We start from the raw sequence: 19,203 nt of genomic DNA, 5'->3' as shown, positions 1-19,203 counted from the left end.
TTGACAAAATTTCCTAAAGAAATAAAATGTTGATAAAATCTTCTATAGAAATAAAATTTTGCAAAATCTTCTATAGTAATAAAATTTTGACAAAATTTTCGATAGAAATAAATTTTGACAAAATTTTCTATAGAAATAAAATTTTTTATGGAAATAAAATTTTAACAAAATTTTCTATAGCAATAAAATTTGACAAAATTGTCTATGGAAATAAAATTTTTTATAGAAATAAAATTTTGACAAAATTTTCTATAGCAATAAAATTTGACAAAATTTTCTATAGAAATAAACTTTTTTATAGAAATAAAATTTTCTATAGAAATATAATTTTGACAAAATTTTCTATAGAAATAAAATTTTGAGAAAATAAAATTGCGACAATATTTTCTATAGAAATAAAATTTTCACAAAATTTTCTATAGAAATAAAATTTTGACAACATATTCTATAGTAGTAAAATTTTGAGAAAAAATGTTTATAGCAATAAAATGTTGACAAAATTTTCTATAGAAATAAAGTTTTGTACTTAAAATATTAAGCATGTACTTAAAAATATAGTGTCCATGTAAATATTTTGCTTAAAGTCGCTATTGATCACTTTTTTCTTCTCCGAATTTTAGTCAAACGTTTCGAGCTGTAATAAAATTCCTGTGATTACATATAAAACTGCTCTCATTATAAATTCCAAATTAAAGTAATTTCCTGTTTTGGATTTTCTTAAATTAATATTTAGTTCAATACACATTCCAATGTAATACAAAAAATGTTAATTGAGGAGTTCATTCGATTAATCGATTATTTCTTATCTCCCATGATACTTAAACAAGCCTATCAATTGAATAGTGCATACTAATTGGAATTATCCAATGGGCTGGATGACTATCTGATAAGTTTCTGGCGAACATGATCATGGAGCATGGGTTCCCTAAGGCATAACAAAATTCTAACCATATTTTAAGGACTCAAGCCCAACATGGAATTGATGTTCAATCCGGTTTTCCATGGTAGCCTATAATTTTCTCACTCGTGTCCAGAGTCCCTAGACGGCAATGCTGGCTTTATGCTGAATTGTCGTCTGTGTGTATCTAGAAGGGCAATTAATAATTTTAAGCATGTTTAAGAAGTCTGTTCATGATGCCATAAAAAAATCATGTTCATATAAAAATAGATTTTCCACTTGTTGACTAGAATTCTCCTCCTGGGAGGGTTCCTTAGTGGAAGAATAGACTTTCAACTACAACTAAACTAACCGGCTATAAAAAAAGGCAATCATGATCAACCACTTAGTTAGCTTTACTATAGAATCTTAACCAGCAGTAGATAAAAATAGCCGTCTATGACCAAGCAAGACTCTTTTGGTCATGCCATAAATTGTTAAAGACGATTTCCTATTCCTAGACACAGCAGCAGGTGTAGCTTTACTTTATTTATAGTAAATGTAAAAACACAGCATTTATTGTAAATAAATTTATCAAGAATCTATTTTTACTTTTCAGAGTCCGGATATTAGAAAATTTATAACCATTGCTTTACCTCAGCATTTACAATCGAAGGACAGTGTGGATAATGTTTTGCAGACAGGAAAGGACATAAACGAAATTTCTGAGGAACAACAATCGAGTACCCTAAGGGAGATTAAAGATTTCTTACCGGAAGAAGTGCAATCTTTACCACACGAAGGTCGTGATGTTATCCAACGCCTTTTGGAGTTTGATGCAGACAAACGTATACATTCCGTCCGAGCTTTACAGAAAATTGCCATGTATATGCATTTTCAAATTGAAACCAAATATATTCTGAATGTAAGTATTGCTAAACTTTATTAGATAAATTTCAATTCAGCATGGCTGAATATGGGTTTCTATAGGAAACCCCTAATTCAGAGTGGCTGAATAGGAAAACTTTACTAGATAAACTTCAATTCAGCATGGCTGAATATGGGTTTCTATAGGAAAACCCTAATTCAGAGTGGCTGAATAGGAAAACTTTAATTCTGCTTGGCTGAAGTATGCTTTTATTATAGGAAAACTTTAATTCTATGTTCCTGAGTAATGTTTTCTATCGGTAAACTTCAATTTATTATTAAATTTATTTATACAGTGAATAATATTTTCTATAGGAAAACTTTAATTCAGCCCGGCTGAATAGTGTTTTCTTTAGGAAAACTATAACTCAGCATGGTTGAATAATGTTTTCTATATGAAAAATTTAATTCAGCTAGGCTGAATACAGTTTCCTATAGGAAAAACTTAATACAGCCTGGCTGAATACACTTTTCTGTAGGAAGACTTGACTTCAGCCTGGGTGAATTATGTTTTCTATGGGAACGCTTTAATTCAGTCTTGCTAAATACAGTTTTCTATGGGAACACTTTAATTCAGTCTTGCTGAATACAGATTTCTTTAGGAAAATTTTAATTCAGCATGGCTAATACAGTTTTCTTTAGAAAAGCATTAATTAAGCATGGCTGAATAAAGTTTCCTATAGGAAAAATTTAATACAGCCTGGCTGAATACACTTTTCTATTGGAAAACTTGACTTCAGCCTGGCTGAATTATGTTTTCTATGGGAACACTTTAATTCAGTCTTTGTCAATACAGTTTTCTATGGAAACACTTTAATTCAGTCTTGCTGAATACAGTTTTTTATGGGAACACTTTAATTCAGTCTTGCTGAATACAGTTTTCTTTAGCATAACTTTAATTCAGCATGGCTGAATACAGTTTTCTATAGGAAAACTTTAATTCAGCCTGGCTGAATAAATTTTCTTTAATTCAGCTTGGATGAATAATGTTTTCAGTCTGGCTGGATACAGTTTTTGCTAAACTTTATTAGATATACTTCAATTCAACATGACTGAAACAGTTTTCTATAGGCAAACTTTAATTCTGTCTGGCTGAATTATGTTTTCTATAGGAAAAATTTAATTAAGCCTGTCTAAATATACATTTCTATAGGAAAAAAACTTAAAGTCTTATCTTATTATTTTAATTTTAATTAATTTTCTATAGGAATTCAGCCCGGCTGAATACACTTTTCTATAGGAAAACTTTAATTCAGCTTGCCTGAATAATGTTTTCTACAGGAAAAATTTAATTCAGCCTACTTGAAATCGAATTTCAATAGGAAAACTTTTATTCAAGCCTGGCTGAATAAATTTTTTTCTAAATTTTATTAGATAAACTCCAGTTTTCTATAGGCAAACTTTAATTCTGTCTGGCTGAATACAGATTTCTATAGGAAAACTTTAATTAAGGCTGCCTGAATACACATTTCTATAGGAAAGAAAAAAAAACTTAAAGTCTTATATTATTATTTTAATTTTAATTAATTTTCTATAGGAATTCAGCCTAACTTTAATTCAGCTTGTCTGGATAATGTTTTCTACAGGAAAAATTTAATTCAGCCTGACTGAATACAGTTTTCTATAGGAAAACTTTAATTCAGCCTACCTGAAAACGAATTTCAATAGGAAAACATTTATTCAAGCCTGGCTGAATACAGTTTTCTATAGGAACACTTTAATTCCGTCTTGCTGAATACAGTTTTCTTTAGGAAAACTTTAATTCAGCGTGGCTGATATAGTTTTCTTTCGAAAAGCATTAATTAAGCATGGCTGAATACAGAAAAGAAAATCTTTAATTCAGTCTGGCTGAATTATGTTTTCTATGGGAACACTTTAATTCAGTCTTGCTGAATACAGTTTTCTATGGGAACACTTTAATTCCGTCTTGCTGAATACAGTTTTCTTTAGGAAAACTTTAATTCAGCGTGGCTGATATAGTTTTCTTTCGAAAAGCATTAATTAAGCATGGCTGAATACAGTTTTCTATAGGAAAACTTTAATTCAGACTGGCTGAATAAGTTTTCTTTAAGAAAACTTTAATTCAGCTTGTATGAATAATGTTTTCAGTCTGGCTGGATACAGTTTTTGCTGAACTTTATTAGATAAACTTCAATTCAGCATGGCTGAAATAGTTTTCTATATCCAAACTTTAATTCTGTCTGGCTGAATTATGTTTTCTATACGAAAACTTTAATTCAGCCTGGCTGAATTATGTTTTCTATACGAAAACTTTAATTCAGCCTGGCTGAATACAGTTTTCTATAGGAAAACTTTAATTAAGCCTGCCTAAATACACATTTCTATAGGAAAAAAACTTAAAGTCTTATGTTATTTTAATTTTAATAAATTGTCTATAGGAATTCAGCCCTGCTGAATACACTTTTCTTTCAGCCTACCTGAAAACGAATTTCAATAGGAAAGTATTTATTCAAGCTTGGCTGAATACAGTTTTCTATAGGAAAAATTTAATTCAGCTTGGCTGAATACAGAAAAGAAAATCTTTAATTCAGCCTGGCTGAATTGTACTGTATACAACCACCGTGGTACAATGGTTAGCATGCCCGCCTTGCATACACAAGGTCGTGGGTTCGATTCCTGCTTCGACCGAACACCAAAAATTTTTCTGCGGTGGATTATCCCACCTCAGTAATGCTGGTGACATTTCTGAGGGTTTCAAAGCTTCTTGAAGTGGTTTCACTGCAATGTGGGACGCCTTTCGGACTCGGCTATAAAAAAGGAGGTCCCTTGTCATTGAGCTTAATATGGAATCGGGCAGCACTCAGTGATAAGAGAGAAGTTAACCAATGTGGTATCACAATGAAATGAATAGTCTAAGTGAGCCCGATACATCGGGCTGCCATCTAACCTACAATACTCATGATTTTTTGTTTTCGGTTTCAGCTCCGTCCGTTAGATATAATTGCTGAAGACAACATCACACTCTATGAACCGGATGAACAAAAAAACTATTTTAATGACAACGTAGACGCTGTTAAAGCTTTTGAGGATTTCTGATGGATTTCCCGGGTCTTCTTTAAAATACGAAGTTTATGGTGCACGTGCCTATATCCCCTGATCAATTCTATTGGCAGTTACAACCAGTACAAAAAATTTATTAAGCTTAACTTCATGTATTGTAATTTAATATTACGCTTTTTTTAGCAATCAACTTTGCGATTTGATTTTTAATAAAAATTTTACAATAAATTAAAAGTGGCATATATTGAAAGTAAAGTCGAGTGTTCGGTTAGTAATCTCACGGTTCAAAGGAAAAATATGTACTATGTTTAACAGTTAAGTAACATTTTATTTTTAGTTTTTAGTTTTAAATTTTTACTTTAATTTTCACTAAAATTAGAGCTTTGAACATAATGGTGGTAGAACAATTGCAGCTTGACATGTATTAGCACAACTAGAGAAAATGTCCAAGAACGTATCTTTGGAACAATCGGACATATCAAAATTTGATTTGAAATAAAAGTGAGATAAAAATCTCACAAAAGGTATTTCAAAAGTGTGTCTGGGCTATTTAGTGCGGATTAGCACTACGGCAACACTGTCATGAGTGCAAGCAGAGAGAATAAAAACACAAGAGAACGAAACTGTGAAGCGAAACTGCGTCAGTAGGCCAGTGTTGCCAGGTAATTTTTGATTCTTCCCCCCAAATAAATTGGTCTAGACTTTTTTCAGAAACCCCCAAAAATTTTAAGTATGTAAATAGTACAAAAAGAGGCCCAAAATTTCGTTAAAAATCCTGTAGTGATACACTTATTAAAAAATTAAATTTAACACAAATATACACCCAGAGAAGGAATATGATCACCTCAAACACGTTGCAAGAGCATAATGTTATTTTTGGATGGTGACCATGTAACATTTTTATCGCAACCATGGTATTTTCTCGGAAAATATGTATTTGTTTTCGGAAAACATGTTATGTTTGGCGAGAAAACAATATTGTTGCGATAAACATGTTACATGGCCACCATCCAAAAATAACATTTTGCTCTTGAAACATGTTTGAGGTGATCATATTCCTTCTCTGTGTGTATAAACTGAAAGAAAATTTTTTCTGAGGAACAAAATTTTAGACAAAATAAGTTTTTTTAATGCTAAAAATTTTCTTTTGAAGTAAATAAAAATCATTACACCACTTGTCACAAATTCGGGTTCGATTCCTTCGACAGAACACCAAAAAATTTTCAGCGGTAGATTATTCCACCTAAGTAATGCTGGTGATATTTCTGAGGGTTTCAAAGCTTCTCTAAGTGGTTTCACTGCAATGTTGAACGCCGTTCGGACTCGGCTATAAAAAGGAGGTCCCTTGTCATTGAGCTTAACATGGAATCGGGCAGTGATACGAGACAAGTTCACCAATGTGGTATCACAACGGACTGAATAGTCTAAGTGAGCCTGATACTTCGGGCTGCCACCTAACCTAACCTAAACTTGTTTTTAATTGTATCAAATATTAAAAATGCCCCTTCAACAGAGGCGTTTAAAAAAGAATGCATTGCATACTTGCTTGTATTTAGGAACATGGGTTGACTTCCCTTATTTTTTCTCTAAATTCATGCCAGAATTGTTGCAAATTTTGTTGAGAATTGCTCCACTTTATAAGATCTAAGATATTTTTTTTACCCCCAAAAAATCTCCCCAAATAAATGTTACCGCTAAAAATCCCCCTAAACGTGTAAAAAACCCCTAAATTTGGGAGGGGGAAACCCCCAACCAGGCAACACTGCAGTAGGCGGCAGTCATGAGGAAAATGTCTCTAATATCATGAAGTTTTTGTCGGCGCTTCTCTCAAATATCATACAGTTTGCGTCGGCGTCACCCAGTTCAGTTTTCTGCCGACTTTACGAAACGTAAAGAAAATAGGATTTAAAACCTATTTTGTAGTAACTAATATTCTTTATCCTGTAGTTATAAATGTTTTCATTCCATTAAATTTTTTGGCAGACAATTTGAAATTATAACTACCGATGCCTTTATAAATAAGTTATCAAAACAGCGCTTCGACCGCAACGTCGGTAATACCAAAGCTGCTGGCATTGTGCGACATGTACACGGTTGACATTTGTTGTTTTTGTAGAAGAGAAATTTTCGTCATCTTGTGTTTTCATTCTCTCTGGTGCAAGTTCAGAAATGAATTTTTCCAGTGAGTGAAAGATTGGAACCATATTCACTAGCGTCCCCTGTTGTTCATATTCGACATCTGAAGTAAGGCATCTCTAGGAAATTTACAACTTTACGTATGGTATGAGTCTATACTAAGACAGCCATTTGGGACTGCCTAAAGGTATGCTTTATATTATTTGTCATAGTTACTTATTTTATTGCATGCGATATTTGTATCTAAGAGTCTGTTAATGACATTGCCCTGCCATAATAAAATATCGCATGCCATAAAATAAGCAACAAAGTAACAAATAATAAACGCATACTTTTAGGCATTCCCCAAATGGCTGGGGTAATGTCTGTGACAGAGAGAAGGAAAACACAAGAGAACGAAACTGTGAGGCGAAACTGCGTCAGTAGGTGGCAGTCATGAGGAAAATTTCTCTAATATCATGCAGTTTTTGTCGGCGCTTCTCTCAAATATCATACAGTTTGCTTCGGCGTCACCTAGTTCAGTTCTCTGTCGACATTACGAAGCGTAAATAAAATAGGATTTAATGCCTACTTTATAGTAACAAAATTTCTTTTCTTTATAAATGCTTTCATTCTATTAAAATTTTTGGCAGACAATTTGAAATTATAACTGCCGATGCCTTTATAAACAATTTATCAAAACAGCATTTCGACTGCAACGTCGGTAATACCAAAGCTGCAGGCTTTGTGCAACATCTATACAGTTAACATTTGTTGGTTTTGTAGAAGAGAAATTTTCGTCATCTTGTCTTTTTATTCTCTCTGGCATTGTTGCCATATCTAACTTCTAATACGAATAATAGACTAGAGGTGTGCACGTGAGTAGTAGTTTACTCACGCTCACGCACACTCACGACTAAAAAATCATTCTTACGCACACTCACTCACGATATTTTTTGGTAGGACTCACGCTCACGCACACTCACGAAAAGAAAATTTGTATTCACGCACACTCAAGCACGAAAACGTCGTGACTCACGAAAAATATTGTGACTCACGAAAAATGTCGTGACTCACGAATAATTTTATGATTAATTTACCTTACCGAAGTGTCTGAAAACATGAGCATTATTAAAATCGTTAGTGTTATTAAACTCTTAACATCCTAAGTGTCACTAAAATTGTAAATGAATTTAACTCTTAAGCGTTTTATGTTGGTGAGCAGGAATATTTTCGTGAGTGTAATTCGTTACTCACGCACACTCACGAAGATATTATTTTCGTGACTCACGACTCACGCACGACATTTTGGTTTGTTAATCACGCTCACGCACACTCACGCTGTTGTCATGAGCGTGACTCACGACTCACGCACGAATCACAAAAATTTTCGTGAGTCACGACACTTTCGTGTCACTTGCACACCTCTATAATAGACGTTTTTCGCATTTCGGTAGGCGTCCTAATCGGTTGGCGTTTATCGAATATTGTTTGATTGTTATCCCTTCGTTGTATGATTTAACTTTCGCAACGATAAACATTTTTTAGAATGTTACAACCGTTTTATATATATTTACGATACCAAAACCAAAAAAGAATCTATATATATAAAATTCTTTATATAAAAAATAAATATAAATCTATGTTTGTTTATTTGTTTGTTTGTATGTTCCGAGTTGGCTCCGGAACGGCTGAACCGATTTACTTGAAACTTTCAGAGATTGTAGGGGGCGTTCATGTGGTGAAAATAGGGTACCTCATTTTTTGACACCTGGTCGCGGAGGGGGACCTCCCCTTTGTCGGACTTTTTGAAAATTGGACCAAAGTTGACCGATTTGCTTGAAATTTTCATTGAAGGTTGGGTTTGGTATCTAGACAAAGATCCGCTACTTTATATTTCGATATTTGGTGGCGGAGGGGGACCTCCCCTTTGTTCGGCTTTTTTTAAAGTACAGTGAAAAAACTAAAATTCTCTAAATTATCTGACATTTACAGAGAACATGCGGTGAGGTTATGGAATTAATATGGGGTACCTGATGCTTTCATATGTGGACGGGGAGGGGAACCTCCCCCTTGCCCTACTTTTTTAAACTTGGAACAAAATTATGCGATTTGCTTGAAATTTTCATTGAATGTTGGGGTTGGCATCTAGACAAAAATCCGCTACATTATTTTTCGATATTTGGTCGGGGAGGGGGACCATCCCTTTGCCCGACTTTTTTTTAAGTACAGTGAAAACAAAACTAAACTCCCCCGACTGAAATTTTACGGAAAAATGAGTGAGGTTATGATATTTATATCAGGTTCCTAATTTTGTAATAAAAATAAAAGGACATAGGGAGACATCCGCTTCTCTTAAGTAACTACATTCAGAGAAACAATTAAACTTTACCGTGTTACTTGAAATTTACAGAGGACTGGGGAGAGGTTACGATATTAATAGTTGATACCTGATTTTGTGATATTTGGACGGAAGAGAGGCCGCCCCTTTAGGCTTATAATTTGCTTGACATTTTCTGGGACGTTAACAAAAGATACGCTACATCACTTTTCGATATTTGATCGGGGAGGTCCTCCCCAACAAAAAAAAAAAAACAAAAATTCTTCAGTTTTTTGAAATTTACAAAGGCAGTGGGGGAAGGTTATGAACGAAGAGGCAACCTTCCTTGCCCCACACTTGAAGGAAAGTTTCAAGAATTCCCAGGAAAGGTTAAAGGTGCTATTCACTACGGTGTTTGTCGATATTGTATCGGGGAAAGTGATAGAGCAAAATTTAAACATCTCCGATCTACTTGAAATTTACAGGGAACGTGGGAGGAGGTGATTAAATTTATACATGATTTTTAAATTAGTATACGATTTTTCGATATCTGGTTGGGGAAGGGGAAAATTGAAATAAACTTTGTCGATTTACTTCGATAGAATTTATAGGGACCATTGAGTAGTTGTGAAATTAATATAGGGTACGTGATAGTCCAATATAAGGTCGGAGTGGAGCGATGATGAGGAGAGGGTTCCCTTTTGTCCGTTCTTTTTTTTCTTAAATTGAAAGTAGAGGGTTGTCCGTAAATGGGAACTCGGTACATAATTTTATGACTTTTGCACAGGCAAATTTGCAAATTTACATGAAATTGGCAGACAACGTAGAGGGTGCATCATTTTCCAACATTTTAGCAAATGTTAATGTGGTAAATTTTTTTACTATTTTTTTCTTTTTCCGATTTATTGGATGGGAAACAGTATTTCTTTGTATGTTATTATAAAGGGTGATTTGTTAAGAGCTTGATAACTTTTTTTTTAAAAAAAACGCATAAAATTTGCAAAATCTCATCGGTTCTTTATTTGAAACGTTAGATTGGTCCATGACATTTACTTTTTGAAGATAATTTCATTTAAATGTTGACCGCGGCTGCGTCTTAGGTGGTCCATTCGGAAAGTCCAATTTTGGGCAACTTTTTCGAGCATTTCGGCCGGAATAGCCCGAATTTCTTCGGAAATGTTGTCTTCCAAAGCTGGAATAGTTGCTGGCTTATTTCTGTAGACTTTAGACTTGACGTAGCCCCACAAAAAATAGTCTAAAGGCGTCAAATCGCATGATCTTGGTGGCCAACTTACCGGTCCATTTCTTGAGATGAATTGTTCTCCGAAGTTTTCCCTCAAAATGGCCATAGAATCGCGAGCTGTGTGGCATGTAGCGCCATCTTGTTGAAACCACATGTCAACCAAGTTCAGTTCTTCCATTTTTGGCAACAAAAAGTTTGTTAGCATCGAACGATAGCGATCGCCATTCACCGTCCATTCATGCGTCCAACAGCATCTTTGAAAAAATACGGTCCAATGATTCCACCAGCGTACAAACCACACCAAACAGTGCATTTTTCGGGATGCATGGGCAGTTCTTGAACGGCTTCTGGTTGCTCTTCACTCCAAATGCGGCAATTTTGTTTATTTACGTAGCCATTCAACCAGAAATGAGCCTCATCGCTGAACAAAATTTGTCGATAAACACATTTCGAACCGAACACTGATTTTGGTAATAAAATTCAATGATTTGCAAGCGTTGCTCGTTAGTAAGTCTATTCATGATGAAATGTCAAAGCATACTGAGCATCTTTCTCTTTGACACCATGTCTGAAATCCCACGTGATCTGTCAAATACTAATGCATGAAAATCCTAACCTCAAAAGAATCACCCTTTACTATAGTGCTTAATTTTCAGATATGTTGAGGAGAAGGATACCTTTCCTTGACAAACCACACTTAAAATTCACAAGAAATATAGAAGATTGTCCAACTACCTGAATACAGGACATTATTTTAAAAAATTTGGTGGAAAGGGTACACCCTCTCTACGACATTTTTTAAGACGAACCGTTTTACATATGCATATCCACAATATTTGTACCTATAAACGAAAAAGCAAGAAGTCCGATTTGTTTGAAAGAATTCAAATCCTTTCGAATTTGTTTTAAGCACGAAGGATATAGTTGACTAAGTTAATGCAAAATGTTAATGCAAAAACTAAGTTAATGCAAAATTTGGTTAAAATCGGTTCAGATTTAGATATAGCTCCCATATATATGTTTTTCTGATTTCGACAAAAATGGTCAAAATACCATCATTTTCCTTGTTAAATCGCCACTGCTTAGTCGAAAAGTTGTAAAAATTACTCTAATTTTCCTAAACTTCTAATACATATATATCGAGCGATAAATCATAAATAAACTTTTGCGAAGTTTCCTTAAAATTGCTTCAGATTTAAATGTTTACCATATTTTTTATACCCTCCACCATAGGATGGGGGTATATTAACTTTGTCATTCCGTTTGTAACACATCGAAATATTGCTCTAAGACCCCATAAAGTATATATATATATTCTGGGTCGTGGTGAAATTCTGAGTCGATCTAAGCATGTCCGTCCGTCCGTCCGTCTGTCCGGCTGTCCGTCCGTCTGTGGAAATCACGCTAACTTCCGAACGAAACTAGCTATCGACTTGAAACTTGGCACAAGTAGTTGTTATTGATGTAGGTCGGATGGTATTGAAAATGGGCCATATCGGCCGACGTTTACGTATAGCCCCCATTTAAACCGATCCCCAAATTTGGCTTGCGGAGCCTTCCGGAGCAGCAAAATTCATCCGATCCGGTTGAAATTTGGTACGTGGTCTAAGTATACGGTCTCTAACAACCATGCCAAAATTGGTCCATATCGGTCCATAATTATATATAGCCCCCATATAAACCGATACCCAGATTTGGCTTGCGGAGCCTCAAAGAGAAGAAAATTTCATCCGATCCGGCCGAAATTTGGTACATGATGTTGGTATATGGTCTCTAACAACCATGCAAAAATTGGTCCACATCGGTTCATAATTATATATAGCCCCCATATAAAACGTTCTCCAGATTTGACCTCCTGAGCCTCTTGGAAGAGCAAAATTCATCCGATCCGGTTCAAATTAGGAACGTGATGTTAGTATATGGTCGCTAACAACCATACCAAAATTGGTCCAATCACACAAAAATTGGTCCATATCGGTTCATAATCATGGTTGCCACTAGAGCCAAAAATAATCTACCAAAATTTTATTTCTATAGAAAATGTTTTCAAAATTTTATTTCTATAGAAAATTTTGTCAAAATTTTATTTCTAGAGAAAATTTTGTTAAAATTTTATTTTTTTTTATTTTCTATAGAATTTTATTTTTTTTTATTTTCTATAGAAATAAACTTTTGACAAAATTTTCTATAGAAATAAAATCTTGGTAGATTATTTGTGGCTCGAGTGGCAACCATGATTATGAACCGAATAAAATTTGAACAAAATTTTCTATAGAATTAAAATTTTGAAAATCTTGCTCAAAATTTTGACAAAATTTTCTATAGAAATAAAATTTTGGTAGATTATTTTTAGCTCTAGTGGCAACCATGATTATGAACCGATATGGACCAATTTTTGTGTGATTGGACCAATTTTGGTATGGTAGCGACCATATACTAACACCACGTTCCTAATTTGAACCGGATCGGATGAATTTTGCTCCTCCAAGAGGCTCCGGAGGTCAAATCTGGAGAACGTTTTATATGGGGGCTATATATAATTATGGACCGATATGGACCAATTCTGGCACGGTTGTTAGAGATCATCTACCAACACCATGTTCAAAATTACAACCGGTTTGGATGAAATTTGCTTCTCTTGGAGACTTCGCAGGCCAAATCTGGGGATCGGCTTATATGGGGGCTATATATAATTATGGACCGATGTGGACCAATTTTTGCACGGTTGTTAGAGACTATATACCAATACCATGTACCAAATTTCAGCCGGATCGGATGCAATTTGCTTCTCTTTGAGGCTTCGCAAGCCAAATCTGGAGATCGGTTTATATGGGGTCTATATATAATTATGGACCGATGTGGACCAATTTTTGCATGGTTGTTAGAGACCATATACCAACATCATGTACCAAATTTCAGGCGGATCGGATGAAATTTGCTTCTCTTTGAGGCTTCGCAACCCAAATCTGGGGTTCGGTTTATATGGGCGCTATATATAATTATGGACCAATGTGGACCAATTTTTGCACGGTTGTTAGAGACCATATACCAACATCATGTACCAAATTTCAGCCGGATCGGCCGGATCGGATGAAATGTGCTTCTCTTTGAGGCTCCGCAAGCCAAATCTGGGGATCGGTTTATATGGGGGCTATATAATTATGGACCGATGTGGAGCAATTTTTGAATGATTGTTAGAGACCATATACCAACACCATGTACCAAATTTCAGCCGGATCGGATGAAATATGCTTCTCTTAGAGGCTCCACAAGCCAAATCTGGGGATCGGTTTATATGGGGGCTATATATAATTAAGGACCTACATCGATAACAACTACTTGTGCCAAGTTTCAAGTCGATAGCTTGTTTCGTTCGGAAGTTAGCGTGATTTCAACAGACGGACGGACGGACGGACATGCTTAGATCGACTCAGAATTTCACCACGACCCAGAATATATATACTTTATGGGGTCTTAGAGCAATATTTCGATGTGTTACAAACGGAATGACAAAGTTAATATACCCCCATCCTATGATGGAGGGTATAAAAATTAAAAAATCAATTAATTTTTTATTTAAGACAATCTATTTTTTAAATTATTACTATTTATTTGTTTACTTATTTATAATTATGATGATTAATTATGTATTTTGCGATCTTAATTGCAGTAGTATTTTTCTTCAGATTTTAGTCAAAATGAAACATGAAACAAATAATTTTCAAAAAATCTGTTAATTATAATTTTTTTTTGTTAAATTAATTTTTTTTTTATTCATGATTTTAGTTTTTAATTTATTTAAAAATTAATTGACTTGTATCAGTTAATTTTTTAATTGATTGGTTTATCAACTTCAATCAACATTTAATTGAAAAAGTATATTCGAGAATTTTATTCTGTGTACACAGAACAAAAACTATTTGTTTCTTCAATCACAGAAATGATAGTATTTAATTGATAAAAATAATTTTTATATCAATTAAAAAAAAAATTTAAATCAATAAATTTTTTAATCGAACATTTTTAAAATTCAGTTAAACTTTTAATTGAAAAAATATTGATGGTATTTTTTTCCTGTGAAAATTTCTCAAATTTTCTTACTTTAATGCTGTAGGATGTCCACAAATGTGGTCTTCATTGTGTTCACTGTTCACGTTATGATTTTGATGTAAAGCACTCTATGTAAAACACTTCCCTTTAACAGTTGGCTGATAAGTCCCCGGTCTAACAAAGAAAAACACATTTTTTGTCAAAATTCGTTAGCGATACAACGATTATAACGACCTTCCAATTTTTTGATACCATTTTGGTAGTACTCCTTCGGTTTTGCCTCAAAATAGGCCTCAGTTTCGGCGATCACCTCTTCATTGCAGCCAATTTTTTTCCCTGCGAGCATCCTTTTGAGGTATGAGAACAAGAAAAAGTCGCTGGGGGCCAGATCTGGAGAATACGGTGGGTGGGGAAGCAATTCGAAGCCCAATTCATGAATTTTTGCCATCGTTCTCAATGACTTGTAGCACGGTGCGTTGTTTTGGTGGAACAAAACTTTTTTCTTCTTCATATGGGACCGTTTTGCCGCGATTTCAACCTTCAAACGCTCCAATAACGCCATATAATAGTCACTGGTGATGGTTTCTTCCTTCTCAAGATAATCGATAAAAATTATTCCTTGCGCATCCCAAAAAACAGAGGCCATTACTTTGCCAGCGGACTTTTGAGTCTTTCCACGCTTCGGAGACGGTTCACCGGTCGCTGTCCACTCAGCCGACTGTCGATTGGACTCAGGAGTGTAGTGATGAAGCCATGTTTCATCCATTGTCACATATCGACGGAAAAACTCGGGTGTATTACGAGTTAACAGCTGCAAACACCGCTCAGAATCATCAACACGTTGTTGTTTTTGGTCAAATGTGAGCTCGCGCGGCACCCATTTTGCACAGAGCTTCCGCATATCCAAATATTGATGAATGATATGACCAACACGTTCCTTTGATATCTTTAAGGCCTCTGCTATCTCGATCGACTTCATTTTACGGTCATTCAAAATCATTTTGTGGATTTTTTTGATGTTTTCGTCGGTAACCAACTCTTTCGAGCGTCCACTGCGTTCACCGTCCTCCGTGCTCATTTCACTACGCTTGCATTTTGCATACCAATCAATTATTGTTGATTTCCCTGGTGCAGAGTCCGGAAACTCATTATCAAGCAAGGTTTTTGCTTCCACCGTATTTTTCCCCTTCAGAAAACAGTATTTTATCAAGACACGAAATATCATTTTTTCACTAATCATTTGAAGGTTGGTACTATATAAAAATAATATGCATTTAATACTACCGGCGTCATCTATGTGTCAGGCCGCGGACTTATCAACCAACCTTTTATATTGTGTAGTTTCAATTAAAGGAATTTCTCCCTGACAGAATTGCCAGATAAAAATTCACGCAACATTCATTTATATTAATATTTGAAGCTTTAACAACTTTGTAAAATACCATTAAATTTAAATATAAATGAGAGATTTATATAATATTCCATAAGCTAACACCTTTTTTATACCCACCACCATAAAATGGTGACGGGGGTATAATAAGTTTGTCATTCCGTTTGTAACACATCGAAATATCGATTTCCGACTATATAAAGTATATATATTCTTGATCAGGGAGAAATTCTAAGACGATATAAGCATGTCCGTCTGTCCGTCTGTCTGTCTGTCTGTCTGTCTGTCTGTCTGTCTGTTGTAATCACTCTACAGCCTTCAATAATGGCGCTATCGTCCCTAAATTTGGCACAGATTAGTTTTTTGTTTGCAGGCAGGTCAAGTTCGAAGATGGGCTATATCGGTCCAAGTTTTGATATAGTCCCCATATAAACCGACCTCCCGATTTGGGGTCTTGGGCCTATAAAAACCGCAGTTTTTACCAGATTTGCCTCAAATTGGAAATCTAGAGGTATTTTGGGACCATAAAGAGGTGTGTCGAAAATGGTCCGTATCGGTCCATGTTTTAGTATAGCCCCCATATAGACCGATCTCCCGATTTTACTTCTTAGGCGTCTAGAAACAGTATTTTCTATCCGATTTGTCTGAAATTGAAAATCTAGAGGTATTTTAGGACCATAAAGAGGTGTGTCGAAAATTGTCCGCATAGGTCCATGTTTTGGTATAGCCCCCATATAAACCAACCTCCCGATTTGGAGTCTTGGGCCTATAAAACCCGTAGTTTTTATCCAATTTGCCTGAAATTGAAAATATAGAGGTATTTGAGGACCATCAAAAGGTGTGCCGAAAATGGTTCTCATCGGTCCATGTTTTGATACAGCCCCCATATAGACCGATCTCCCGATTTTGCTTCTTGGGCGTCTAGAAACTATATTTACCATCCGATTTGCCTGAAATTGGAAATCTAGAGGTATTGTGGGACTATAAAGAGGTGTGTCGAAAATGGTCCATATCGGTCCATGTTTTGGTATAGCCCCCATATAGACCGATCTCCCGATTTTTCTTCTTACGCGTCTAGAAACTATATTTACCATCCGATTTGCCTGAAATTGGAAATCTAGAGGTATTGTGGGACTATAAAGAGGTGTGTCGAAAATGGTCCATATCGGTCCATGTTTTGGTATAGCCCCCATATAGACCGATCTCCCGATTTTTCTTCTTACGCGTCTAGAAACAGTATTTTCTATCCGATTTGTATGAAATTGAAAATCTAAAGGTATTTTGGAACCATAAAGAGGTGTGTCGAAAATGGTCCGCATAGGTCCATGTTTTGATATAGCCCCCATATAAACCAACCTCCCGATTTGGAGTCTTGGGCCTACAAAACCCGTAGTTTTTATCCAGTTTGCCTGAAATTGAAAATATAGAGGTATTTGAGGACCATAAAAAGGTGTGCCGAAAATGGTTCTCATCGGTCCATGTTTTTGTATAGCCCCCATATAGACCGATATCCCGATTTTGCTTTTAGGGCTTCTAGAAACTATATTTAGCCTGAAATTGGAAATCTAGAGGTATTTGAGGACCATTAAAAGGTATGCCGAAAATGGTGCTCATCGGTCCATGTTTTGATATAGCCCCCATAGAGACTGATCTTGGGATTCTAGCAACTATATTTTCTATCCGATTTTTCTGAAATTGAAAATGTAGAGTTCTTTTGGGACCATAAAAAGGTGTGCCGAAAATGGTGCCCATCGGTCCATTTTAGCCCCCATTATAGCCCCCATATAGACCGATCTCCCATTTTGCTTCTTGGGCTTCTAGAAACTATATTTAACATCCGCTTTGCCTGAAATTCTTGAGCTACAATAAACTGTATTTATTACATGATTTGCCTGAAATTCGAAATCTAGAGGGATTTTTAGACCACAAATAAGAGTGCCGAAATTGAGGTATATCGGTCCATTTTTTGGTATAACCCCTATATAGACTGATCTCTCGATTTTTACTTCTTGGGCGTCTAGAGACTATATTTTCTGGCCGATTTATTTGAAATTGAAAATCTGGAGGTATTTTAAGATCACAAATATGTGAGTAGCAAATGGTGCCTATCGGTCCATGTTTTGGTATAGCCCCCATATACACCGATCTCCCGGCTTTATTTCTTGGGCTTCTAGAATCCTTAGTTTTTATCCGATTTGCTGGAAATTAGTAATTTATAATAAAATTTTAGACAAACGAAATGTCTTTTTCTTATAAAGTGTTTTCGTTTATTCAACGATTGTCTCTAAAATTTGTGTCAAAAGAAAACTTTGCTTTCTCAAAAAAGAAAACACATCTTTCAGGGTATAGCTGGCGCACTGATCATGAAAATTGCTTCAAACTGAAAGTAAAAGTTCCAGATTTTACTCATCGTATTTAAATAAATGCGGAAAAATCTACAGATTTAAGATTTTAAGTCAAGGCGTAATTTCAACATATACACGATTTGTTTATATTTTCTCTAAAACTCAAACAAAATTGGTTCTCATAAATCCAGAATCTTATCTGGCCTTCATAGGTAGAATCTTTAAAGTTTGTCTTCGGGAGCTGGCTCGTTTGGGAGAATATTTGTCATCAAACCCCCTACAATTCTATATATTATCAAGTAACCCACTACGACGAAGAGTTTTCATAGTAAACTATTATACTTGATTCATAGTGGTGGGTATTTAAAATTCGGCCCGGCCGAATTTACTGCTTTATATACTTGTTATGATTTAAAATATTTTTTCAATAGAAAATGTTGGTTTACTGGAGGCATACATTTCCATATGATTTTTCCACCCCTAATATAACAGCTCTGACTAAAACAGCTGTTCTGCTATTGTAGACCGTTATGTACTGTCGTTCTGTAAAGCTTTACACACTGTTGCTATTTGATAAGTGGTGGATACATGTGGCTATATACCAGTAAGTGGGTGTGTGTGTGTGCATGTGTAAGTCTGTGGTCCTTCGCCTATATGACAGAAATTTTTCATTTAGTCGAAGATAAAGCAAAACGTAAAAAAGTAATGTAAGTGAAAAAGGCGAAAATGCCTGGAATATCTTTAAAAAATTAATAAAAAAATATAATGAAAATACTTGTGAAAAATTTGTTAATAAAAGGCTTGAGGGAAAAATCGAATAACCAATGGTAAAATGGCTTAGAATTTAAACGAAGTTTTTGTATATGTGGTGTCAGTGATTCATGTGCAAAAGGAAAAAATTCCGATAGAGAAAAA

General features: G+C 35.0%; 1 protein-coding gene across 1 annotated transcript in view; it reads left to right on the top strand.

The window, feature by feature from the left end:
• S6KL (ribosomal protein S6 kinase like) overlaps positions 1 to 5,059 on the top strand; it is a 192,500-nt gene extending 187,441 nt beyond the window's left edge. The window contains exons 8-9 of the mRNA XM_075302249.1: positions 1,497 to 1,802; positions 4,748 to 5,059. Of these exons, the coding sequence (XP_075158364.1) occupies positions 1,497 to 1,802; positions 4,748 to 4,861 (420 nt within the window). The 3' untranslated portion in view covers positions 4,862 to 5,059. The remainder of the gene's footprint in view (positions 1 to 1,496; positions 1,803 to 4,747) is intronic.
• The last annotated feature ends 14,144 nt before the right edge of the window (positions 5,060 to 19,203 follow it).

This window comes from Haematobia irritans, chromosome 3 (assembly GCF_050003625.1).
Source record: "Haematobia irritans isolate KBUSLIRL chromosome 3, ASM5000362v1, whole genome shotgun sequence".
NCBI classification, from domain to species: domain Eukaryota; kingdom Metazoa; phylum Arthropoda; class Insecta; order Diptera; family Muscidae; genus Haematobia; species Haematobia irritans.
The sequence above is the reverse complement of the archived record's forward strand: the minus strand, read 5'-3'. Positions and strand labels throughout refer to the sequence as shown.